Consider the following 27438-nt stretch of genomic DNA (forward strand, 5'->3'; position numbering starts at 1 on the left):
GATAACCTATATTTAAAATAGGGTCTGTGATACAAGTATCTTTTTCGAGTAGCTCAATTAAATTTTAACGACTTATAATTAAGTATAACTTATTGGTTTATTTTTTTTAAATTGATTCTTGTGTTGTCAGGTAAAAGAAATAATTGTGCAAAATTTCAGCTTGATCCAAGTTTTGGTGTCTGAGAAATAATGGGTACAAACTTTTAATATAAGCTTTGTAAAACAAATATTTAAAAAAATGAACATATCCATGACTAATATTCTACTTTAAATTATTTGCACATATTCAAAAGATGGTCCATGTTGATATTGGACTAGTCCTAAATAAAAAATAGTACACATTTTCAGGTATTATACATATAATAAAAATAAATCCTTGTCAAACTGTTTGAATTGGATTTTTTCTGATTTTCAATGATTTTTATGCAACATACCTCACACATAAATAGCGGTCTGGTTGTGTGGTATATACATTGGACTGACAACTAATTAGTCCACCGTATACATTCATTAGTTGCTAACCCCTGCCATCCTGCACTGACCTACAAAAGGTTTGGGCTAGGACATAGGTGGTAACAATATTTCTGAAGAATGTCCAAAACTTTAAAAAATTAAAATAAATAAATAACTTTTTTTCTCATTGATAAAGTAACATTAAATTTTATTTTTCTCATAATATGGCGCAGGTTAAGAAATGATTGTACAAACAAATGGTACACATTATTATCTATGCAATAAACAAGACATTGTTGAATATTTGCCAGTTTATTTACAGTGGAAAAACAACTGCTATATATATTTAGCATATATATATATATATATATATGTATTTATAATTTTGTTTCAAAATGAGAACTGTGTACATATAGGTATTTCAACTTAAGTCATTTTTCTTTGAAAGCAATACCTTATTTATAAAATCAGTCTACATCAAGGCATCATCCAGAGCTGTAGTTTGAAGAATTTCACAACCTGGGATATGGAAATACCCAATGCCAAAAAAAAACCTTGGACACAACGGAAAAACACTACAGACAAAAATAGAGCTTTTATCCAGCATTCAAAACATTGAAATTATCTGGGACGACTGGGACTTTATATTAGAATGTAATTGTTATATACACCTATGTAGTGATTTTCTACATTTGAATGTCATTGTTTCATTTGTATGGTTGAAAAGAAATGTAATCCTCTGTATATTAACACAAATAAATTCTAAAAATATTGAAAAAAAATAATTATTTAACCGCTCTTCATTTTTTAAAAATAAATTCCAAATGATTTCCCAGTGTAATAAAAGTCTTTTGTATTAACTTGAAATGTCATCCAATGATGAAATAAAATTGGCTAATGGCTAGGTAAATAAAAAGTAACCAATGAACAACTTTCAATGCAAAAATAACATTTTCATTACAATGTCATTGAACTTAATGCTATTATACCAATGGTCTAGTACTGTTTTGTTGTAATGATCATGTTTACTAAACATACATTTTTTCTTTTAGGATTACGAATGGAATTGATATTAAACAAACACCTCTGTTATATTGTGATTATTCTGAAGTAGAAAAATGCTTCTGAATTAACTTATGAACAGCCTATATAAATGGTAATATCAAAAACACTTGCATATAAAATCTTAGTTAATTAAATGTTTTTTTGAAATTAGTTTAATGGGATAAATAAATGTACTTAAGATCTGATGAGCAAGATATAGTTGAACTCTTTTATCTACCCAAGAACATCTTGAAGACAGAGAAAGAATAAACACTGTCAAAATGAGACCATATTCATGATACAACCAAACAATGGCATGAAGGAATCACTCTGGCAACTACCAGAGAAGAAAATACACATTTTTAAGGACGACAATAAACCAAAATTGAATTTTTTTCACAGCCAAACTGGGCACCAGATTATTATTAATCATAATAATCAATCATGAAAAGAAAATCACAGGGAAATGTATTCCCAAGTAGCAAAATAGGAAAGACAAAAGATGTGAAACAAAAAATGGATTCTGCTGAAGTAAACTGATTCACTAGAAAGTGTACAGCATTGTGTTGACAATAATACTGACAGACAAAAAACACAATTATGAACACAAACACATTTCTTACAGAGGTAATGCTGAATGAGAGAACTTAAGTTATTTCTCCTGATTTCTGATGTTTATTTATGTTAATATATAGGTGATGGTTGGCTTATATGTTGTGATGCTAAACTAAAAGGCCTTGTTCAGGTTTCAAACCGGTCTAGCTTCATGTGATGTGGATGCTTTAATTCCTTTGTAAAAACACCCACAGGTGTATTAGCTAATGAAATTTCTAAATTCCTAGTAAAGAAATAGACTCAACTAGGATTAGAAGTAGTCAATATTGATTCATGACCCATTTTCTGTATCACTGTGCCAACATTTAGAATCACATCTGCATGAGTCGAGGAGGCAGGTAATTAAGTTAGCCACACAGTACCATGATTTAAAAAAAAATATGTGACATCTAATTTCTTATAAAAATTTCAGCAACTATGATAATAGATTTAACATACAGTATAAAATACAAAATATTTAGATACATCTCTAATAAAATAGAAAATTTATTCAATTATATACTATGTGCTGAGTATAGGAAATGTTCTTATTTTAAGATACTTCTCTTTCTTCTATAATTGTTATCAAAATATGTACATAATATCCTTTCAATACAGGCATATTCTACAGACAAGTTATATCGGCTCAACACAAGCTATGTATATAGACATAGAATTATTGTATAAGATAAATATATTACACCCTCAATGCTCCTGAGGACAGGAAAGACATATGCAAAGATTTGTGTACACTATGGAGCTTACTGCTGTGATAAAGTTGGCGACATGTATCTTTTTTTTCTTCTTTTACAAGCATAGTGGACAATATTATTCCAGGCAATCTTTTGAGATCCACAGTACAGAATGAATGGGAAACCCTTGAATTTAAATTCACTTTTCTAGTGAATATTCCAGATTCACTTAAGAGGTTTCCAATAATGTGTCAACTTTGAGAGAGTTTCTCTGGTTGTCTTGCATAACTGTATGCTTGTAGTTGAAACATGCTCTGGGTTGACACAGACGTTCAGGACAGTCCTGCGCACTGGTCGATGTCCACGCAGCCTAGAACAGTTTGGCTTGGATCTTCAACTGCCTCTGCTTCCAAGCAGGTTGAGCATAGAACTCATCTCTTTTCATTCCAAGTATTTCCTGTAAAGAAAGAGAACAGTGTCATAGACGGTATCCGAATATCTCAATACTGCAAGATTACCAAAGAAAGACAGCAGTGTTACAAGACTGTATTGAAATATCTCAATACAGCAAGATTACCAAAGAAAGACAAGTGTTACAAGACTGTATTGAAATATCTCAATACTGCAAGATACTCAAAGAAAGACAACAGTGTTACAAGACTGTATTGAAATATCTCAATACTGCAAGATTACCTAAGAAAGCATGTACTTAATGAAATGGAATGTCAAGATAATAAAGTTAATTGTTAATAGTAATTAAGTTATTAAGTCTTTTCTTAGTGTGTACCAGATATCTAATACAGGATGTTATCACTATTATTGCTCCATATGTAACAACAAAAAATCAGTAATTATTATAAATATTATTTTTTAATGAGTTAACACAATTGTCATCCCAACAGAAACATATGTATGCAAGACATGGAAGTCATCAGCCAAATTTGAGAAAAGACTAAATGTGGCTCAACAAAAATGACTAAGACAGATTTTTGGAGCCGGTTATAGAGATATAGGTCTCAAACAAGGTAATCCTCTGACAAACTGGGAGTTGACAGCTTAGTGGGAAGCGTGGTCAAGAGCTTAGCTTGGCTACCTATGAAGGGGGCTTGAGGTTCGACACTCGACTCAAGCAGAATTATGTTTACTGAGTGCAAAAGGGCAGCACAGAAAACCTCCCAGATACCCCCTCCCCCCAACTGGTCCATAAATGAGATTGGACCATAGCACTCTGAGCATGCTACAAGCATGAAAGTTGCGCTATATAAAAGCTATAGTTATTATAGTGAGGATGAGAAAGAGCATCTCATGAGGTTTGTGGGACATGTTCTCTGACAAAATGAATTACACACACCAAGAGTTGCGATGACATTGAGGAAAGTGCTAATAGGGACATCCTCATATAACTTGGTGCCACACTTTTATTGAGGACCTCAGAGCAGTGAACACAAGGTGGCAACATGGGGAAAGGCTTCGGGAGTCAACCCTGAGAAAAAATTCAGGTGCCAGGCAGCTTGCAACATACAGTACTACACCCTGGCATCTCCTCCCTTCCCTAAAAACTAAAGAGAATATACCTCAAACTCAACATCTTCCAGATAAAACTCTAGTTTCATTGGCTCGACGCCTTCAGGTAGTGGCCGCTCTTGCAGCTCTGCCAGTGTGTATTTTGTCTTGGTCAATCTGTGGTGGACTTCTGAAACTTTCTCTTTGTAGCCTTTAGACTTGCCCTCCTGAATAAAAATTATATTTTTCCCATTTTGTTTTCTGAGCAATCAACAAAAAATACAGGCACACTTAAAGAAATCTTAGACATTATGAAACAATAAAGCAATGACAAATAGCATGACTACATATTTCTTGTTTAACTTTTTCTATATCGATACTTATAGGAATAGATTTGTATCTTTATTTTTACAGCTACATTTGTTTTGGCTCAGTAAATAGTAATTATTTAGAGATCTAGTAGCTTAAATTCACAACAAAGAGATACACATATATTAGAGTTGTCAGCAAAAACTTTAAAATGATGTGCGGTTAACATAGTTCAGAGAAAACCTGCATCAACACTTTACTAACAGTCCTTCTTCAACTTTTTCTATTCTAAATCATCGTTCAATTAATTTTTTTTATTTTATAAGCTTTGATTTTGTGACTTACACAAACAGCATGCATTCTCCTATAATTCTATACCAAAAGTAATGTTTTCTGATTACAAGCAAAGATCTTATTAAAGTTTTATCATAATGTACAAATGTGAAAAAAGAACTATTCTGTCAGAAAATAATTACGGAGATAAAGAGTTAATCTACTATGTTCAAAAATAATGGGAAGGTTCCTGAGTTTTTTTTGTGTGTCTATTTATTATACTTAATGACATTGCAAAAAAGAAAACAACAAAAGAAAAGAAAACAAAACAAAATAAAAAAACACTGATTAATTTATATAGAATAAAATAAAACTACCATTTCAAGCAGGTGTTTTAACAACAAGTCAATGTATTTACTTATGGATAATGTCTCATTAGCACAACACAGTAACACTGACCTCTAGGGCTATGTCTTGGACCACTGTGTCCACAGTCCAGACTGGGAAGAGAGTTGTAAAACATTCAGGCTCTACTCCAGCGCACACAAGGTAAGCTGTTGGCGGGTGAGTTGGGTTTTTCACTGGAATAGAAAAAAAGTACTAACTAGAACTTTCAATTTTTATACTGTAAATTTTTTACTGATAATATCACTAAATTTTTTACAATTGCTCCAATCTGTTAAAAGTAATGGCCAAGAAAAAAAGAGGACATTTCTCTGAATCAACATTTTAAATATTTTGAGTTATCAAAGTTCGCATAAGAGAGTCATAGTAAAGTTAAAGTTCCCCTTTCAGATCTTGTGATCTATATGGCAGATGATGTAAAGGTCATCTGTTTCTGTGGCCTATGGTTAATGATGGTATCATGCATGTGGGCCACGCAACGACCAACTGCCTTTACTTTGCCCCAAATGTCAGGTACCCATTAGAGCTGGGTGGACTCAGGGAGAGGCACCCAAAGATGACAAAATAAAAAATTCAACAGAAGCCAAGCACTTGACCAATCTCCATAAGAGAGTCTTAGGATAAGCTGGAAATGTCGTCACACACACTTTTCAATTACCAGTTATGACACTTGCATTGGTAAATGTTCCCTATTCAATTGAAGCACTTATCAATGATGTTGTAATATTTTTAATTAATAAGAAGGTTGGGAGTACATAATAGTCAAGGGAACAAACACTTTCTGCTTTATTTATTGCAAAATTGATTTCTCCCCCTATCATGTTGTATGAGTTATGTCTGTATGTTTTAAGTTTGGTGAATTTAGGAAAATATTTTTTTTTTCCTAAGGGAAATATTAAAAACTGAAAAACAATATTTATGATTGGTAAGCAAATTTCATTTTTGAAAGAAGGTCTATAAAAGATAAATAAAAAGTTACTGGTCATTGAAGAATTTTAGATGAATGAAAGTTTAGAAAATAGTAGGAGTTGCTGACCTTTACAGTAATGCAATGTGGTTTCCATGGCACACTTCCTATCCATGTTGAAGCGAGCTGTGGCTGATCCAGTGTTGACATTGTCAGTGTCATGTGACCCCACAGGGAACCAGCCCTGCCATAAGTACACTTCATGAGCATTGTCAACTAAAAATAAGGCTGCAAAAAAAAATAAAAACAATTTATTAATGCTACAAGAATTTATGTATAAAAACATAAATAATGATAGAAATGAACTAAAGACAGGGTCAGGGATCACAGACAGAGAGAGAGAGAGAGAAAGAGAGAGATAACTGTTAAAAGAATAGATTTAGATGTTAACAAATACATTCTCCACTTTTGAAATCCTAGGATAAAAAATATATATAATATAATACACTGTTTCCTGCCACATGAACTTTTTAACCTTTATGTAAACAAGATGAGTTCCATAAAAAGGGAGCGAATGCTTACCTGGCTGTGCAGCTTTGTATAAATCAGACTGAAGGAAAGGGTAAGGCGTGGTGAGATCTGACACTCTGGAAGGATTGAGCTGTTCATGGACTTCAAACACCATATTGACACTGGACATGTGGAACAGACGTATGGTGTGTGTGTATGGCTTGGGATCTGCTCAGACAAAAAATTTTGGAATTAAAACAATTTTAAAAAAATACTCAAAGTTAAAGGGGCAAGGTGGCTGAGTAATAAAGCACTTGGGTTCTGAACCAATGGTTTAAATCCTCAAGAAAACTTGAATTATAGGATCTATAGGAAGCCCCCTAAGTCCACCCAACTCTAGTGGATACTTGACATTAGTCTGGGAAATTAAAGGGCTATAGATGACATCCTCGTTAGCTGTCTGTTATAGAAACATGATCTTTACATCACATTCCTCAAGGAACTAGTTTAGTGGGATATTTTACTGTTTGCTTAGCACTTTAAAATCTATTCTAATTAATGTTATCTTATTTATTTATGTATAGTTCTTTTGTGGAATAACTTGTAAGAAGTAGGGTCTAAGTTTTTCAAAATTCTTCTAGCCAGATTTTTTTTGGGGATGAACTTTTAGTCTCTTGTGTAGCCTGCAGCGTGAAAAAAAAAACTGGAATGTGTTTCATCTGTTATACATGGTGTTAATTACACTGGGTACATGTTAGTTTAGCAGATCATCCTGAATCTTTGGACTTTAGACAATACTCTAAATACATTCCTTATCTTATTTCTAAAAAAAATGTAAGTATAAGCAGGCAATCAATAAAAAAAATTAGTAATTTTATATATAAACCAAAAGGTTAAAAATTTTTACTTTCTGGTTTGTTTTGCGAGTAATAAGAACTTTCATGAAAATCACAAACATTTTTTTACTTCAATTATCAATTTCAACTAGTGAGCATTCTTCACTCAGAATTCATGAGAAAATGTTTAACTATGTTTGTTATAATCTTTTGCTATAAATAAAAAACGCAAGAGAAATTTCCTCAAAGACTACAATTATATAATAATAATAATAATACTGCATTGCCTCCAGCCTGCACAAAGTATTTTTAAAGTGATAATTGCCTCGGGCAGACCAATGCCACTCTTTAAACTTAATTCAGTCCTGTTGTGAACAACTGATATATAATAATATTATTATAATTTAAAATTTTGTCAGTATTAAGACCTTATATTTGATTATATTTACATGTCCAACAGATTTTCCAACTACTTGTGAAATAGAAAGCCAGTTGAGAAGACATTTCTTTCTATGTTTGCTACAAAAAACAGACTGTTTTAACTAAGCAAAGAACAGAAGCTTATTATTAATTACCTAATAATAAACTATGATACAATTGTCTATCTCGACTGTCAAGTGCTGCCCAGATCTCTCTCTTCTCTTCTCCTTCCTCCACTTCTGTTATGGTAATCACTGCACTTTTGTGAAGGCCAAACTCAGCAGGTGGACTGATAGAAAAGTGAAAGAGAGATACAGTTTAACAATAGGCTAGGTTTAACAAACATGGCTAGTTAAGTATTGAATTCATCCAAATGTACATTTAGATGTAGATAATTTCTAAGAATTGCAGTCACTTGTTCGATATAATTGTATTAACATAACATTACAATTGCTAATAGATTATATAAATTGTGAGTGAAAGGATGTTTCCTTAAAGAAGAAAATGAAACCTTCTTATACCATAAATTACTGAAATTAAAAATGAATCCTCTCTTATAACTTTTCAGCCAGGAGCTTACCTCTCTTTAAATTTGTCCATGGTGTGCCTAACTAATTCTCTGGTATGTTTAGGTGACTTGCAGCCGTGCCATATATACACAATGCCAGTATTGACATTCAAAAGTAATAAAGATGATCTACTACGTAAATGCTCAATAGATACTGGAATCTACAAACAGAAAGGAGAGAAGAAAGAAGAAATATTCATTCAGTCAATTTGTAAAATCATCATTATCAAACTCCATTTGAGTGAGGGATTGAGAGGCTCAAATCCTCTCTTGCAAAAGCCCTGGACAGAAACCCTGCTGTCTTGCAGTGTGCATACATATCACCATACAGGTCGAGAATTTTAGGTTTTCCAGACCTGTCAAGATGGAGATCAGCAAGTCTGGGGCACCGTGAATCGAAATTTGGCCATAGCCATGAGAAATATGATCCAACAGGACAGTGGCCTGTCCTGCACTGTGCTATAATAGCTTGATCAGGCGTGGACAGCCTCCACCATGGGGAAGTGCGGTCAGGGCACCTCATGCGCTCCCAGACTCCAAATTATAACAAATTTCATATTTGTACTGACCAGAAAATGAATTCTTTACAATTATTTAACAATGTTACACACTATAAACAGAAATAGATACTTATTCCTTTATAAATGTCATTATAATAAAAAGCTCAATATGAAAATCTGAATATTTTTTTAGACCTACATAATAATATTCTTTATATATATTTCTGTTGTATAAATTTCTTTATTCCTGTCATATATTCATGAACCAAAAAACTTTCTCCAAGAAGAAAGAGCTGGTCTGAAAGCTCCTGAGCTGCCAATTTTTCTAAGCTACTCTGTGCTTAATCTAGATCAAATTTTCTTTTTTGAAAAGTCATTTTTATTATTTTTAACTATGAGTATTTTATCATTTAGTTGCTGGTCTTGGTGTCAAGGAGGTACAGTGGCTGAGTGGTCAAGCATTGGCTTCTGAACCATGGGGTCCGGGGATCAAGTCCTGATAAGAACTGAATTTGGGATCTTTAAGGCGCCTCTAAGTCTACGAAGTTCAAATGGGTACCTGACATTAGTTGCGAAAAAGTAAAGGAAGTTGGTTGTTGTGCTGGACACATGACACCCTCATTAACTGTGGGCCACAGAAACAGATGACCTTTAAATCATCTTTCCTATAGATCACAAGGTCTGCAAGGGGAATTTGCTTTTTTACTTCGTGTCAAAACTTTCCAAAGAAAACTTGAGTGCTTACCTCAACTAGACATGTTTCATTCTCATAGTCTCCACGCACACAAAATAGCCTCCAAGCTCCCTGAGTACTAGTGGAGGGATCCTCCCTCTTTCCTATATGCACCACCATTTTGCCATTGAACAAGTTCAGGAAACAGGGGATTTCTTTGCCTTGTAAAACTCGGACCTAAGTAGAAACAAATCAAAATAATGATTACAAATTGTTTGCACAATAAAGTTTAAAGCTCTAGGTGGACATTGTCTTATTGTGAGCTATAAGATTTAAGGAGCAACAATTTAAAAATTCACCTGTGGCCCCCTTTCCTCATCCAGTTCAACTGTCATGAGAGCTGAGGCCCCCTTCTCGTTAATAGTAGACTGACTGCCCTGCCAGAAAAAGTAGGCACACCTTTCTCTTCCTTTTGGTATATTTTTAGCTAGACCTTTGACATTTCGTAAATCTGTGAACAGTTCAATTAGAGGTTGAGAGACTTACCTGAATATTTTAAAGATTCAGTTAAGAAACTAAAATATAATATTACACAAGCTGCTGAGAAAATAGTATTGATATAAGTCCTCAAATTAACATGCAAGAAGGCCTACTTAAGCAATTAAATGTGAATTGGTATTTAGGAAATCTGAGTTAATCCAAGTTTTCAGTTATACATTTTCTCTCTGACGTAACCCAATGTAACATTAAGGAAATCCATTATCCAAAAAATATTGATATTTTATTTTTGAAAACTTCACTGATCATTGAAAAAGTGTCAAAACAGTCAATCTTTTAAGTGCATGGCTTTTAATCTTCAATCAATAATCCCATGTACATTTTTTAAGCTAATTCCATCTACAGAACATATCATTTAAGATAATTCCATCTATAGTTAGCTTAAACCTAATTCCATCTCATCAACCTTTATTTCATCAAATAAAAATATTTCTCCATAAACAAAAAAGAGATACCTTAAATGTTAGAGAATAATAAATTATCCAAACAAAAGTACGTACTAGCTGAAGCTATCATATACTGCCATCTGACAACATACGTGTCCCCTTCATGGAACTGTCCCAGACTGGCCTGATCCAGCTTGAAATGCTCATACTCCAGGACATGCCAGGTGGCCACACTTATAGTAATAATGTTTTGTTCCTTAACAAAACCCTGCATGTCCTCAGCCCACTTCAGCCCGCGACCTAAATCAGAGCCCTCCAGCTTCAGGGTGACTGGACTAGAGTTTTGGGGCAACATTAGAGTGGCATCATAAGGCTTCAACTCTTGTATATCTTTCTGTTAATGAAAAAAAATGTTCTTATAAAATTTGTGTTTAAAAGGCAACGTTAAATAAATCTAAATATTTATATATTTATTAAAAATAAAAATGTTTAATTAAACTTTTACCTCCAATTATATTTATTTACTGACACTACCCTCAAAAACACTACAAATATTCATGTTGGCATAACCTTTTTTTTCTAAAATAAATAGTTTATATGACCAGTATCCCCACTTTTATAGATTAAATACAATTTGCTTTGTTTCTCAATTCTTGGGTTAACTTTAAAGGTTTAATTTACAAGTCATTAGCTTCTTCCTTATTTCAAATCTCTCTATTTCCCACTTTTAAAAATTCTTATATCAAATTTTAATTAATGCACAAAGAAACAATGGCACAATCATGTCTTAGAAATTATTCATTCTAATGAGGGACAGGGTATGGACATTGTCCTACATATAAAAATGCATCATTTAAACAGAAACAACACACATACAAAGCATATGTACATCTTTAAAATAAACATTAAATGAACATTTATTATTAGTCTAAGAAATTCACTCCAAAATGGCTATACCAAAAACTGCCTGCTTCACTGTTTAGCCATTAGAAAAGGTATGAAAAGGGTTAATGTGGAGTGATCACTAATGTCTCAACAAGAAACATAGATGTTTAAACTTATTACAATGTGTATGATTAACCCTGGATAGCCATTTATCTTGCCAAGCTACTTTAATTAATAAGTCAAATATAAGTATGAAAAGAAATAGAAATATATAGAAGACTTACACTAGTGTTCTCAGAGCCTATTAGATCAAGACCTTTTACTCCAATCATGCGAGACGAATCTGGCCAGTCAGCAAACTTCTCACGGAATAAAATAGTTTCCATATTTTGACTCACTTTTCCAAAAATGACCCACGGGGGACGTTTGTCTGCTTTTAGAGGTAGACCACCATGTTCTTCAGCTGTCAACAGAAAGTTTTTCAAGAGTAACATAAGTTTTCATTACTTGCTTTAGTAACCCTTAGAATATATTAGAATATTCAAAAATATCCTAATCTGATATAAATTATAGAAATAGGTAATAGAAATGCCTATACAGATTATACTAAACTTCATGATGCCAAAAAAAAAGTTTCTGAACAACTTACTTATAAGAGGAGAAAGTAGGTCTTACTTTTGTGATGAGAAAGTAGAACTTACTTTTGAGAGGAGAAAGTGGAACTTACTTCTGAGAGGAGAAAGTGGAACTTACTTCTGAGAGGAGAAAGTGGAACTTACTTCTGAGAGGAAAAAATAGGACTTAATTCTGAGAGGAGAACATAGGATTTACATCCTCGAGGAGAAAGTGAGACTTACTTCTGAGAGGAGAAAGTGGGTTGATTGCACTCTCTGTGTAGTCATAACCTTTTTCAAACAATTGCTTAGCAAGTTTCAAACCAAGCTTCCTCTGTTCCATGCCCACAGATTTGCCTTGCCACAGATAGAACTCTGTGCCAAAATCAAATACTATCACCTGGGGAATAAAAAAAATAGTTTCAATTTTTCAACAGATAAATAATAGTTTTACAAGTCTATTTAAAAAGCAATAAACATTATCTAAGTGTGATGTGACAACAGTAATGCATATAGCAGTCAGTGTCACCTGCTTAAACACTGGTCCATGATGTTGAAATGAATATGAAAACTAGGAGAGGCAAAAAAAGAAAAACAATAACAGAATGCCTACTAGACAGTCCTGATTTCAGTTTTTGGCAGTAAATTTAATTGGCTATCTCTTAAAACAATTTCAGCAGCCTCAACAAATTTTGAGCTATATTTGTGAAGGTTTGACTTATAAGGTTTCAGAAATGATTTTTTGCAGGATGGCAGTGGGCAAGGCTTGACCGTCATGATGATAGTTATCAGTACATACATGACCAAGCAGTCATTTATCTAACTTATAAATTTATCTCATTTAAAAAAAAAAACAAGTCTCTAGCTTTAAAAAAAATAATTAAACTAATGAAACAAATGGAGTTTGAAGCTTTCAGCGCTGAAACAAAAAATAAACATGGCATGTAATATAAAATAATAGCAGCTCTAAAGTACCAAGGTTATTAAATAGAAAGTAGATGTTACACTGGTACCTGGTCACTGCTAGGGCTGGGGTCCTAGGTTTGGGTTCTCCTCTGGGCTTATCTTTAATGCACCATATTATCTTCAACTTCTACTCTCAATAACTTAAGTACCTCAGTGCTGCTATTATTGTATGTTACATGTCATGTTTAGAAAAAATGACAATAACATCTTTGTCCAGTACAACATGTTTGGAGTTACCTCATTCTTCTGAAGCATCTCATACTTTGGCAGGTCCCCCCAGTACTCTGTATAGGGCAGCAAGGCATTGCCTTCAAGCCTGTAGATCATGTTAGCCTTGGTGATGGATGCCTCATACAGCTCATCTTCATTGTCAGGACCGCAGACTGAACCAGACAGAAAATGTTTTCATGAAAAACTTACAATTTTCAAACATAAGCAATTTTTAAAAAAATTCTTTTCTACTGTTTGTACTAGAAAAGTAATGTTTCCCTTTCAGGCTATGGGGCAGATAAGGTAAAGGTAATCTGTTTCTGTGGTCTACAGTTAAAGAGAGTGTCATGAGGCCAACACAACGACCAACCACTTTTACTTTTTCTCAACTAATGTCAGGTACCCATTAGAGCTGGGTGGACACAGAGTTGCCCTAAAGATCCCAAAATTAAAAATTCTTGTCTTCACCAGGATTCAAACCCAGAACCCCCTATGTTTGTACTAACAAAAAATTAACAAAGCAGATAAGTCTCCTAACCTTGGCTTTGCCTCTCTCCCTCTAGCAGAGACCAAAACAGTTTTCCGTTGCCATAATTGTCCTTGCTTTGATAGACTGTCAGAACTTCATTGGCCCTTTTACAGCACAACTCTTTCTTGGTCTGGATGCAACTGGCAATTTCACTGGCCTAAACAAACAATTTCTTATGTTAATGATTATGTACATAATAAAGATAGTTAAATATTGGTAGAGAAAGACAGATGAGACATCTTGTGTGGTGCCCCAATGGTTCAAGAGCTAGGTGAAGGTGGTGAAGAAAATTTTAGATCAAAGTAATTTTTTTTTTAAAGACAAACACTTATTTGAAGCTCATCTGCAATTATCTGGCTCAATTAACAGTGACAGAAAGTAGAAGAAATGAAAAATTTGGAATGAAATAGAAAAAAAAAGATTTAACAAAAAGCTTTTAAATTCAGTAATGGAAAAAATTTTGTTTTTGAAAAGCAAGTGTATGAAATGTAGGTGTTCAAAACTAATTTAATTACTAATTCTATTTGTTAAGTATTAAGTTGTATTAGTAAATTAGCTTCAATTCAAACAATTCAAGCCACTCTTTAAAAAAATTGATAACAACATGATTTGAGTCAGTGACTTTCATATCATCATATTATGCCAGATGATACGTTAGACCAACAAGGTGGTACTGATGATACAGTAGCATTAGCCAATAACCTTAGCATTGACACATCAGACTGTGCTGTGTGATAATCTAATAAAATTAATAGAAGCTTTAATTTTTTTTTTAAAAAAAAAGGTCCACCTTAGCTTTCTCAATGACATTGGCAAACTGTCCCTCCCACTGAAGGACCTTGTCTGGTGTAACAAGCACATAGCAATCTCCGGAATTGACAGATCTAGTATGGGGCTCCACAACACGCGTCTGGACTGTTCGACGACCTTTAGAGACAACATCAGAGTTAATGAAAATATTAGTTTTGTACAAATATTTTGCTGAAAATAAAAAACTCATACTTTCTCTAAAAAAAACAAAAACAAAATAAATTATGAAAATTTGTCATAACTATTTGAAAATGAATTTATATATATTAACACCAATGAAAAGGTTAACTGATTAAATAGATAGTATTTAAATGTACAGGTGTCAACAGTAAATCTTTACTTTTAGTCTCAACCTAAATAATTGAAACAATATTATTCATTACCTTAAAGGTGTTACAAATTTTGAACAGATTTAAAGACATTTTTTTTAAAAATGAAATGGGACATATCACCAGTAGTGTTTTGTGACCAATACTGACAGTTCTTATCCAATTATTGTTAGAAAAACAACTTGGTAACAGTAATTTGCATTTATTTAGATCATGAGATTTTTATATATTATTTTAATAAATATTTTGTTTTCCCAAGGTTAGGAGGTTTTAGAGCCATTAATTGTAGGTTCAAAGGGGTTCAAGATGGGTAAATATTTTATCCAGAAATTCATCTAGTCAAGAGTGATTGTTTCAGGCTTACCCTTGACGTGAAACAGCATCAGATCTTTGTATGGCTCCAGAGCCACACCGTGAACTGAAGAGCCACTATCTGTTCTCCTCAGCTCCACCTGTTTGAAGTTTTCTTTACTGGCCAGTCCTGCTAATGCAGCCTCAGCAAAGCCTGCATCTTTAGCCACTGGTTGGTAAAGTAACATATATTGTTAATTACTTTTGTTTAAAAAAAAATTTTCAATGTTATTTTTTAATAAAAATATTGCTCTATATACTAACATTGTAACATTATGCCTATAGGATAGTATTTTTTAATTCTATTTCTTATCTAATTATTAAACAAATTTCTTTGATTTGACATTTTCGACCTCACATTACATTTTTTTTTTGTTCAATACATAAATGTATGTAACTTTAAATTATAACAAATTCCTTTAGCTCAAAAGAACTTGGAAGGAGGAATTGGCCAGATTTTTTTAAAAAGAGACCTTCACATTGTATTATTTTACATTTTTTCTTTAAAATTTATTGGCAATGAGACACGAAACAATGAAGTGATTTAAATAGACACATTGCGAAAAACAACAGGGAGCATTACAAAACAGGCCATAAACTGAACACACAGGGGAAGAGAAAGGCAGGAAGATCAATACAAACATCGAGAATATCAGAAGATCATGAGGCAGAGACGGCAAGATGGACATGGGCTCAGCTGAGGGGAGTTGACTAGAGTCCAGTGTGAATTGCTGTTATGGCAGTATGCTCCACTAGGAGTCATAAGGATTAAGTCGAGTAAGTCAAGTCAATTTAAAGGAACAATGAAAACACTACATTCTACACATAATTCTGACTACTATTTAAGGATTCAAATACAAATCATGTATAATTTAAAATGAAGAATAATTTCAGCCTTGAACTTTATGATGAACACAAGTGCATTATTTCCTACTTACATCCTTCTCTTTTGACCCGCCTCAGTTCTTTCTCTGCCACTCCTGATGTCACTTCCAAATATTCATTTAAAATTTCAACTTTCATGTACTTCAATGGGTTGAGAGAGGTGGGCCTCGCCTTTCTCTGAGGTTTGATCTTGTGTACAGCTGGAAGTCTAAAAACACACACAAAAAAAGACTCAAGTCAGTGCAGATAAAATTATTTGAATTTACAAAAATAATTTCCTTCCATGACCAAAAGTAAATTAATTTTTACCAATTCAGTAGCCTACAATTTAATTGGGGTATTTATATTGAGGCCAAAAAAAAAATGATTGGCTGCTGCTACTTTTCTTTAAAGAATACACGAATTTCTAGCAATTCCAAAAAAAATAAAAATTTTGGCCTCTGTTACCATTTCAAACCACAGACTTTGTAGTTTCATCATACAGCTTATTGTTAATATTGAAAATTAATTGAAAAGATTTTTTAAATTCTACTTCTTTCTCTAAAAGCACAACTAACATTTTCCAATTCAAATAGTTTGGAAGTTTTGTTAAAATCATTATTACTTAAAAGAGAAGAAAAAGATCACAGTAAGACCTCTTCAATCAAAGAGTCAACAAACTGTAGCATCATTACACAAGAAAATAGAACAGTAGCTTTTTTTTTCATGTCTTCTTGTAAAACAGCATATAGCTTAATGTCAAATATCACTGGCAACCAAGATTGATTAAATACAACATTATTCCACCACTTCTTGTAGATTCATTGCAAAATGTTTTACTGTGGCATGAAGCAGCCCCCTTATTGATATAATGGCAAGTATAGAAAATGTTCAAATACTCAAAGTGAATGATAAAGATGGATGAGCTAATGCTAATGATAACCAGTAACTTCCTCACTTTTCTCTAAACACCCACACATTGTATAAAAATTCCTCATTAATATGTTCAGAATGTGCACAAATATTTGAAGTCTCATGAATGAGCCTGTATTTTAACAATTCAAAGAAAAAAAAAGTAGGATGAAAATAATTACATGTTCTCAGCCTCTATAAAGATGTTGTCAAAATCATCTACGGTCAGCTCAACCCTGTCTGTGATGTCATCAATAGTTTTCACATTGAAGAATGTCTGCAACTCTTCACTCACATTTGGCACCTCCACTCTGACAGGTTCCTTTTTATCCTCACTTTCTGACTCCCGTTTGGTTGGCTGAATTTTAGCCAAAGGATCTGATTGTAAGGAAATGGAAAAACAATTTATCTTTTTGACATCATAAGCAATAAAAAAAAAATCTTGATTCAGTTAATTTGGTGTCAACATTTACTAAAGCAAGAAGAAAAGGTTGATAATTTAGATCTCTATAAGCTGGGTGGTAGCTTTTGTTTTTTTGCACTGAGGATAGAGAAATCTGATTTTGTGACTTGTCATTCAATATTTATGATGTACTATAAAAGTAGGTCAATAGTTTTATGGCATTGTTGTTGCTGTAGACACTACTATATTTCCCCTGTGTCAATCCAGCCCATTAAATGTTATAACTATCCCGGGTGCCTGTCTTTCCATATCCTCCCTCCCAAACTGAAACTGGTAGATTTAACTGAGACTGACCTAGTGAATCAATTTTGTAATGCTACATTAATTTCAAGCAAAATAGAATTCTTAATGAAATGCTTTGTTTATGAAAGATAAACATATGCAGTGAAAACAAACTGGCTTTTTTTATTTAAAAAAAAAAGGTTTACATCCATGCGCAGTACGCGTATTTCATTTTTTTTTAAAAAGTGAACATAACTTAAAGAGGTCTCTTGCAGACTTATCTTTCCTTGTTCACTGAACACTGATCCATTATTGATTTTAATTAATTATATTCATAATTGTTTCACTTTAAGAAGTTCTAAAAGTAGTATACAAAATTGCACCTATTTGGAATATTTATCAAGGCCATGGCCACATCAGATTTCAACAGAACTTTTTCACAAATGCAAATTAAAAATATAGTTTTAGGCGCTTAGAGCTGTATTATTTTCTCAAATGCTGGTGACATGGAATACAAACAAAACCATCAGCCTTACCATGGACTATGTCTTTTGGAAGTGGTATTTTTGCAATGAACTCTTTGGTAGGAGTGACAGGAGATGCCAGTGGAGAAATGCCATCCCCTAGAAATAATTAGTGCATAAAAGCATTTGAAAAAAAAAAAAAAGATTGATGACAATAGTAAACAAAAAAAAATTTAATTAATGTAAATTACTAAAGCATATGAATTGTGAGTAATATGTTTTATCTGAACAAATGATTGTATGAGCTTGTTATTTTCTTGTTAATATGATTTTAAACTAAATGGAATCAAAGTTTCTGTGTTATTACCTTCTTTCTTTGGTAAGTTTTTCAACTTGTTCACTAGAGGGCTATCTGTTACATTATCTGTGGGACAGAACAGAAACATTTCAGTTTTAATTGAGTTTTACAGAGAACACATCAAAATATTTTTCTTCTTGTATAGTTAGAGATGTTAATTCTTAAAGCAACCTATTCAATTATAGGTACAAAGTAACATAGTCACTAATACTAAGTTTCTCAGGATACTGAAAGTACTTGCATCGTGTAACATTAGGTTGAGAGTAAATTTAAATTTGTCTTTGAGATTTTGTCTATAAGAAGCAATGTAGCTACAGATTATAATCATAACAGACCATTCATGAGGACCTGTGGATGAGTGGTAAAGCACTTGGCTTTTAAAGCAAGGGCCACAGGTTTAAATCCTGATGAAGACTGGGATTTGTATTTTCAAAATCCTTAGCAGAGCGCCTCTGAGTCCAGCCAGCTCTAATGGGTACCTCACATTAGTTGGGGAAAAGTAAAGGTGGTTGGTCATGGTGATGGCCACAGGACAACCTCATTAATGGTTGGCTACAGAAACTGATGACCTTTACATCAACTGCCCTATATATAGCAAGGTCTGAAAGGGGAACTTTACTTGTTTTTAGACAATTCATATAGGGTACTTTTAACCAAATATATGTAGTCTATATTTCAACCATTATCTATAATTTTTTTTGTTATTGTCTTGCTCTTTTATTGTGTGTTAAAACCATTCTTCTATCAGAAGGTACAAAGAGTTGCTGTATGTAGGCTAAGAAAATTTAACACAACTAATTATTTAATATTAAATTTAAATGCAAACCACTTACTTGACAATTTGGCAGCTACAGTAAACTGCTTAGCATCACTTTCCTCTACCCTGTTTTGCCAGGTTTTTGATGAAACTTCAAGCTCATTGAGACGGTCAGCGATGCTTGTTGGACGAGGAGGACGAGGGCCAGACTGTTCCCTCAGCTTGACCACGCTGGGTGAAGCCAAAGGTATAATGTCATCTTTTTTCTCTACTCTCTTCTTCCACTCTTCATTGCCACTGGTCTTGAGCTGATTCAATCTGCCAAAAGAGGAACAATGCTTGACTCAAATATAGAATTCATGAGATTAAATTTTACTAGCATTTGTTTGTAAAAAAAAATGTTTTACACGTTGTGAAAGTTCCTTCCTTCAGAAGTGAAGATAATCTACTTCCTAGATCCAACCTCCCAAAGGGCAAGAGGGGAAGCAGTGGGCAGGGTGTGAACCTGGGAATATAAAGACGACCTAACGACAGTCCAGCACGCATGACCAGGCAGCTAAAGTAAGTAATAGTAAAGTTCCACTTTCAGACCTTGAGATGGGGCAGATGATGTAAAGGTTATCTGTTTCTATGGCCAACAGTTAATGAGTGTGTCATGTGGCCAGCACCACGACCAACCACCTTTACTTTTCCCCAACTAATGTCAGGTACCCAATAGAGCTGAATGGACTCAAAGGCGCCCAGAAGATCCCTAAAGTAAAAAAATCCCAGTCTTCACCAGGATTTGAACTCAGGAAACCCGGTTTAGAAGCCAAGCATTTTACCACTCTGTCACCACACCTCCTGGCCAGGCAGCTATCATACACTTTATCCACAACTATCTCATTTCTAATTATTACAGTGTACTTGAAGAAGCAGAGAAGACCGGGAAGAGCTGGGACACCATCAAAAAGCTAGCAAGAGACCGTGGAGAGTGGCGTGTTTTTGTCGAGGCCCTATGTTCCATGAGGAACTCAAAGGAGTGATGATGATGATCTCATTTCTAGCCTTTTAAAATATCAACTAATGTTTGGCGATATCTGACGATATCTGAAGGAACGAACAAAACATATAGAACAGAAATACTATGAAGAGTTCTTGAGAGATTAATACATAGCAGCAGAATCCAACCTTGACATGAGCCAGCTCAGCAACAGGGCACAGTATCGACAGGATCAGATAAACTTGTAACAGTGACCCAGTGGTCATGCCCTACTCTAAGTCTCAGCAACAGGGCAAAGCATCCACAGGATCAGATAAACTTGTAACAGTGACCCAGTGGTCATGCCCTGCTCTAAGTCTCAGCAACAGGGCAAAGCATCCACAGGATCAGATAAACTTGTAACAGTGACCCAGTGGTCATGCCCTGCTCTAAGTCTCAGCAACAGGGCAAAGCATCCACAGGATCAGATAAACTTGTAACAGTGACCCAGTGGTCATGCCCTGCTCTAAGTCTCAGCAACAGGGCAAAGCATCCACAGGATCAGATAAACTTGTAACAGTGACCCAGTGGTCATGCCCTGCTCTAAGTCTCAGCAACAGGGCAAAGCATCCACAGGATCAGATAAACTTGTAACAGTGACCCAGTGGTCATGCCCTGCTCTAAGTCTCAGCAACAGGGCAAAGCATCCACAGGATCAGATAAACTTGTAACAGTGACCCAGTGGTCATGCCCTGCTCTAAGTCTCAGCAACAGGGCAAAGCATCCACAGGATCAGATAAACTTGTAACAGTGACCCAGTGGTCATGCCCTGCTCTAAGTCTCAGCAACAGGGCAAAGCATCCACAGGATCAGATAAACTTGTAACAGTGACCCAGTGGTCATGCCCTGCTCTAAGTCTCAGCAACAGGGCAAAGCATCCACAGGATCAGATAAACTTGTAACAGTGACCCAGTGGTCATGCCCTGCTCTAAGTCTCAGCAACAGGGCAAAGCATCCACAGGATCAGATAAACTTGTAACAGTGACCCAGTGGTCATGCCCTGCTCTAAGTCTCAGCAACAGGGCAAAGCGTCCACAGGATCAGATAAACTTGTAACAGTGACCCAGTGGTCATGCCCTGCTCTAAGTCTCAGCAACAGGGCAAAGCATCCACAGGATCAGATAAACTTGTAACAGTGACCCAGTGGTCATGCCCTGCTCTAAGTCTCAGCAACAGGGCAAAGCATCCACAGGATCAGATAAACTTGTAACAGTGACCCAGTGGTCATGCCCTGCTCTAAGTCAGCCCTTTGACTACTAAACTTGTTTCAGCTACAGGGCCGAGCTAGACACGACCCCACAAGGACCCTGTCTGACTGACTCTCTATACTACTTAGTGGCAATGTCTTCCATTCCGAAGATTAAGGATGAGTGTGTGTTAAGGAGTGTGTGAGTGTGTTTCTATGGTGACGTGGGAAGAGGTTAGCGATTTTTGTTGTGAATGATGGAAGATAAGCAGCATTGTCATCAGGGGTCATAGGTAAGACAGATGACTCCAGAAGCCAGAGTGAAAAGATGTGTTTTTGTAGTGAGTTAGATTTTGTTCAGAATACCATTTTGTATTATTACTTAAGTCTACTACATTTATTTCATGTTATCTCAAGATGAATTCGTCTACATAAATATTGTAATAAAAGTTTTTAGTTTTGTTCAAAAAGAACTTATTTAAGTCATATCAAGTTTTATAATTAAAAATATAATATGCCTACAGTGGTTTAGTTTCTACCAGCAGTTTGGTGCTACAAGTCAATGACCATCAACAACCGTGTGATGTCTACACAAACCAAGTTGGCACAAATCATACTAATAAATAATGAAATGACATGATAGCAAGTACCTTTCACTGATGGACCCACCAGGGGTCTTGACTAGATTGGACACTGGTGCTGCTGCCTCTGCTTCTCTCATCTCTCCAGTAGTGATTGGCTGGGTTTTATTTCTACCCTCATACTTGTATTTCCTTCTTGTCTGCTCGATAGTTGTGGCAGAGGTGTCAGGAAGTTCTGGTGGCTGAGTTTTATATCTGAAAGTAAAAAAAAACAAAAAACAATGAAATTGAGGTGTGGAAACCACAAAATGGATATCAAAAAGTGGACCTTACAAAGTGAACATCATAAAAAGGACATTACAAAGCTGGCCTCATAAAGTGGGCATCAAAAAATAGGCATCATAAAGTGGACATCATAAAATGGTCATTCAAAAAGTGGGCATCCTAAAGTGGACATCATAAAATGGGCATTTTAAAGTAAGCAACACAAAGTGGGCATCACACAGTAGACAACATTGCACAAAGTGGACATCTTATAGTGGGCTTCATAAAAAGGACATTACAAAAGTGGGCATCATAAAGTGGACAACACAGAGTGGGCATCGCAAAGCAATAGATAAAGATTAAAGAAAAATTTGATCATGTGGCCAACGACCAACCGCCTTAACTTTTCCCCAACTAATGTCAGGTAATCATTACAGCTGGGTGGACTCAGACGCGCCCATAGATCCCGAAATTAAAAATCCCAGTCTCACCAGGATTTGAACCTGTGACCCCTGGCTAGGAAGCCACGTGCTTTACCACTCAGCCAGCTGTGAAGATACCCAAATTGTTATGATGATATAGCAACCATCTTGATGTCACACTGATGCCAGGACACGGTGGTGGTATTGTTACCACGTTACAATGAAGCCATGCTGCTTCACTGATGCCAGGATGGTATGTTATTACGGAGACTAAAACAGCCATGTATATATTCCATGATGGTATGATGTTGAAAGGATGAAGATAAACACTCTAAAGAATCTATATGATGGTTATTAAACGACCAGACCCACCCATAGTACAAGAACATTGACAGCTTCAAGTAAAACGAGGCTAATCCAAAATGACGTCATTGCTTTGTGTGCATGCGTGTGTCAAGGCGTGCATTTGTACCTAGTATAAATTAAGCAGTTTTAAATTTTAAAAACAAAGAAAAAGCTGAACAAAGGCATGACTGTGTAGCGTCACTATCAACAGAAATGAACTTAAAAGTGCTGTGTCTTTTTTTTATTCATTCGTGTCACTTTGTATTAACAATTCTTTGCCTCTGACATTATTGTTATAGTGTTTTTTTTTTAATCTGACACCACTGCATGTGTTTAGCCAAACAGTGCGCTCCTACAGTGTCAACGCCGCACCAGCTACTATGTTATGCACAGACTCGCACATAGTTAAACACAAATGTCATTTCGCACGCACATGTTTTTTCTATCTCAGCGGCAAAACATGTACCTTTTTTTTTTTCTTAAATGGACATTTACATCTAGATCTAGAAGGTCTTTCACAAAATTATCGTAACGAATGGAATATATAATATATGAGTATGTAGCCAGTGGCGTAGCTAGGAATTGACCATCATTTGGGAGTCCGGGGGGCTTGACCTCTTTGGGGGGCCCTGCATTTTGCGTAATATTAAATGTTTAAAAAAAAATTCGAACTCTCATTTGGGGGGCCTTCCTCAAGTGGCGACCCGGGGGATTTTAAAATTCCCCCCTCCCTAGCTACGCCACTGTGTGTAGCTCTTAACCAGGGGACGAACTACCTGGTAGTGGCGAAACGAGGTTGCTAGATCTGTCACCCCAATTTCCCAATAGTGAGCGTAATCCATATTTACATAAGGACAATCCCGAGCAAGCAAATACAAAACTTACATATGCAGTAAACGAAATGTTGCGACAGAAATAAATAATATTGTATGGAGTGTTTTGAGCACCCATTAGGCGCCCCTTACTTACGCTCCGGCGCCCGGGGGGAAGGGGGCGGCAGCATCTTTCAGCCCACCTCTCGGTACGCCACTGTAGCCGGAGTATGGGGTGGGAGCTTCCCTTTACCACGAGGAATCGAACCGATTTTTGGGAACTGTTATTTCATTGAAGTAGCCTATTATTTTTAAATTAAGGAACAGTTGGGTCCCGCGAACTCCATTCCAAACCTCCACAATTTTTTGGTAACGTGTAAGCTAATGAAGGTCCTAAAGAGGAGTGAACTGTTTATCTGCGTAACTGTTACCTTAATTCTGTGAACAGCAAACACAAGAATTTTCGCAATCCAGTGCATAAATTAACGTGACGGCACCTCAAACCTAGCTACAAATATTTCAGCATTACTCTTAGTGGTTCTTCAGTCTCACATTTGAGAATCATTGGTTTCAAAAAAAAAAAAAGGAGGGGGGGGGGAAGTGGAGCCTGGGCTATTATGAGAACCAGGAAATGACGTCATTAATCTGATCCTCGGCGGAGATAAGGGTACACATTGACATGACATTTTGCAGTTTACTTTTATTAGAGGGTGACTCGTTGTGCGACACAAATACACGGGCAACGTTAAAGTTCCTACATAGGACAGTGATTACCATTATTAGTGAAAGGTTTGAAACTTGTAAGCATGACGCCAGACAATAGACGAGCGTGCGCGCGTGTGAGGGTGACATTGTTCAAGTGACACTGATACGCATTACTACAAAAACTTATATCAACTCACTCTGTCTGTCTGTCTGTCTGGTACACATTTTTAAACACGTTATCTCTCCCACTTTCTATTCTCGGATCAAGCTGAAACTTAGCACAATTATTCATCGTACCTAAAAAAAAATTTTATCAATAAAAAAACAACAACAAACAATTAGTTACTTTAATAGTGGTAATCCAGTTTCGTATGTTAATTACAAAAAGGAAAAAACTTTTACAGTATTGAGAGGTTGTAAATGTGGAGTTGTTTTTTAATTTAGCTTGTTCTTGTTTTAAATTAATACATTGGACTACGTCTTATAAAACAAATATTCACATTCAACTTAAGAAACACCATACGTAAATCACTAAATTCTGAGACATTTCAGGACAGAAGACTAAGAAATAAAGTTGCACTATTACGTGAAAACACTGAACCATACATAAAAAATAACAACAACACAAACTAATAGAATAATACGAAAGACACAAAGATAAAGGCACATTTCTTATTCCACATGCTAAGACAAAATTCGTACAAGTGCTCCTTCTTCCCAATTTCTATTAGCGCAAAGGAAAAACCAAATGACTTGCTAGAATGTAACATGTACAACACAAGAATAGGTAGTACGTAGGTCTAATAATCTTATGATCATTATAATCTTATTTTTTTTAAAAGGTACATCTGTAAAGAAATAAGATACGAGTCAAGAAAGATAATTAAGATAATAAGAGAGGAAAGGATATGCGTCCGATATAAGAGAAGGAGAAAACAAAAGTAAGATAAACAGAAGGAATGTTAGAGGGAGAAAGATTAAGGGCTACAGTTACGTATTTGAGATTGCCTACATGTGATATACAAGAGAGATATTTTATACAAGAAGCGCATTACATCCAAGAAATACATTATCCCACAGCCTGTGTTCCCAAATATTCATAGAGCTATCGATTGTTCTTACCGCCATCAGGCCATGTCCAGGATAACGTGACACTGACTACTAATAACCCAACATTAAGTCCCTCTTAAGTCCCTCTTAAGTTTAGTCCTCAAACCTCATCCATAACAAGTTTTTTTTTCGATAATCTCTTAAGTATTGCCCGGAAGGATTTGCCCCCCCCCCCCTTTTTTTTTCTTTCTTCCGAATTTCCCTTTCTTAACACCAACTGATCATTTCCTTCTTAGTCCAAATAATAATAATGATAATAATAATAAAGGCTTAGGAAACCTTTTAGAGGCTTTTTTAAAAACTGTATATGGTGGTTTTATAGCGTCTTCATTTTAAGACATTTAAGTGAACCACTTAGGTCTCGGGTCTGATGACACAGCCATATCAACAAGATGTGGGCACTATTTTATTCAGCGTAGTAATACATTCGTGTCACACTTTTACTTTACATAGTTTCCAAATTAGCCCCCGTCTGGTGTGTGTGTGTGTGGGGTGGGGGTGCAATCCATGGAGGGGGTGTACATTCATTTACATAGAGATAATGGTAGTCCTAGTGAGAACCGGGGAGGGGGGGTATCAGGGAAAGTCTTTAAAGAGCAGAGGAGATTCTACAGACAAGTTTTGAACGTGGATCACCCGCATCTATTATCTGGCGTTACTATTTAAGCATGCCTCAACCACAATCTTCCAGGGAACAGTGAATAATATCACCTAGTAGCAAGCACAATCCCTCGCAGATATAACAGAAAGTTAACAGTTAATATATTGGTCCTAGAGACTCGATAAGTTGATAGTCCTTGCTGAGTGCATAACAAACAATGCAAGCTTTCAACAAATTATAACAAAGAAGTGTGCTTCTATGAGATATTGAAGCTACACTTGAGGCGATACTATATATAATAAAGAAAGAGAGAGAGAGAGAAATGAGAGAAGAGACAGACAGGGAAAAAAAGAAAAAGAGAGAAAAGAGAGAGGGGGAAAGAGGGAGAAAGAAATACTAAAACAAGACAAAATTAGCTATTATCTAGATTTATGTTGAGTTTACATTTATTGACTATAAAAATATTAACGTACTTGAGTCGACTTGAGAGAGAGAGAGAGAGAGAGAGAGAGAGAGAGAGAGAGAGAGAGAGAGAATTAGGATGAGAAAAGAGGGGAAAACAAAGGAAGATTAATACAATTGTTGTCTCTAATTCTATATAAACAATAGACAATATTTTAGTACACAAGATCAAAATAGATATTAGAGCTAGATCTAAGTTTAACAAGCTAAGATCTAAACCACTGGCATTCTGTGTACGGTAGGCCTAGATCTACATTTGTAAGACAGAAAGAAATAAATCAAGCGTTTTACCTTCAAAACTTGTTGATTTTTTTTTAGACTTCAATGTTCAATCGATTTACTACAGCCGCGTGTTTGTTGTCAGATTTATTTGTCCGGCACGCGAAGCATAAAACAATACGATATGTGCTGTGTGTGTGTGTCGCGCAGTGTGCATGTGTTGCTCGCTCAAGTCGTGAGTGGACGATCAACGCGCGGCGGCGAAGAATACTTTGACCTAATTAAAACTCGTGCACACACCGCTAGAAATGACACAAATATGGCCGTAGCAACTTCTATAAGCTT

General features: G+C 35.3%; 1 protein-coding gene across 5 annotated transcripts in view; it reads right to left on the reverse strand.

The window, feature by feature from the left end:
- Positions 1 to 644: 644 nt before the first annotated feature.
- LOC106073011 (supervillin-like) overlaps positions 645 to 27438 on the reverse strand; it is a 204336-nt gene continuing 177542 nt past the window's right edge. For all 5 annotated transcript variants that reach the window (XM_056013385.1, XM_056013384.1, XM_056013386.1 and 2 more), the window contains 22 exons: positions 22223 to 22408; positions 19442 to 19683; positions 18618 to 18674; positions 18323 to 18409; positions 17284 to 17479; positions 16264 to 16418; positions 15339 to 15494; positions 14626 to 14762; positions 13845 to 13992; positions 13334 to 13479; positions 12374 to 12530; positions 11801 to 11979; positions 10746 to 11025; positions 10047 to 10198; positions 9760 to 9924; positions 8527 to 8675; positions 8102 to 8235; positions 6763 to 6918; positions 6310 to 6468; positions 5328 to 5449; positions 4358 to 4513; positions 645 to 3240 (listed from right to left, as the gene is read on the reverse strand). In XM_056013385.1, coding sequence (XP_055869360.1) covers positions 3154 to 3240; positions 4358 to 4513; positions 5328 to 5449; positions 6310 to 6468; positions 6763 to 6918; positions 8102 to 8235; positions 8527 to 8675; positions 9760 to 9924; positions 10047 to 10198; positions 10746 to 11025; positions 11801 to 11979; positions 12374 to 12530; positions 13334 to 13479; positions 13845 to 13992; positions 14626 to 14762; positions 15339 to 15494; positions 16264 to 16418; positions 17284 to 17479; positions 18323 to 18409; positions 18618 to 18674; positions 19442 to 19683; positions 22223 to 22408 — 3406 coding nt within the window. In that variant the 3' untranslated portion in view covers positions 645 to 3153. The remainder of the gene's footprint in view (positions 3241 to 4357; positions 4514 to 5327; positions 5450 to 6309; positions 6469 to 6762; positions 6919 to 8101; positions 8236 to 8526; positions 8676 to 9759; positions 9925 to 10046; positions 10199 to 10745; positions 11026 to 11800; positions 11980 to 12373; positions 12531 to 13333; positions 13480 to 13844; positions 13993 to 14625; positions 14763 to 15338; positions 15495 to 16263; positions 16419 to 17283; positions 17480 to 18322; positions 18410 to 18617; positions 18675 to 19441; positions 19684 to 22222; positions 22409 to 27438) is intronic.

This window comes from Biomphalaria glabrata, chromosome 16 (genome assembly GCF_947242115.1).
Source record: "Biomphalaria glabrata chromosome 16, xgBioGlab47.1, whole genome shotgun sequence".
NCBI lineage: Eukaryota > Metazoa > Mollusca > Gastropoda > Planorbidae > Biomphalaria > Biomphalaria glabrata.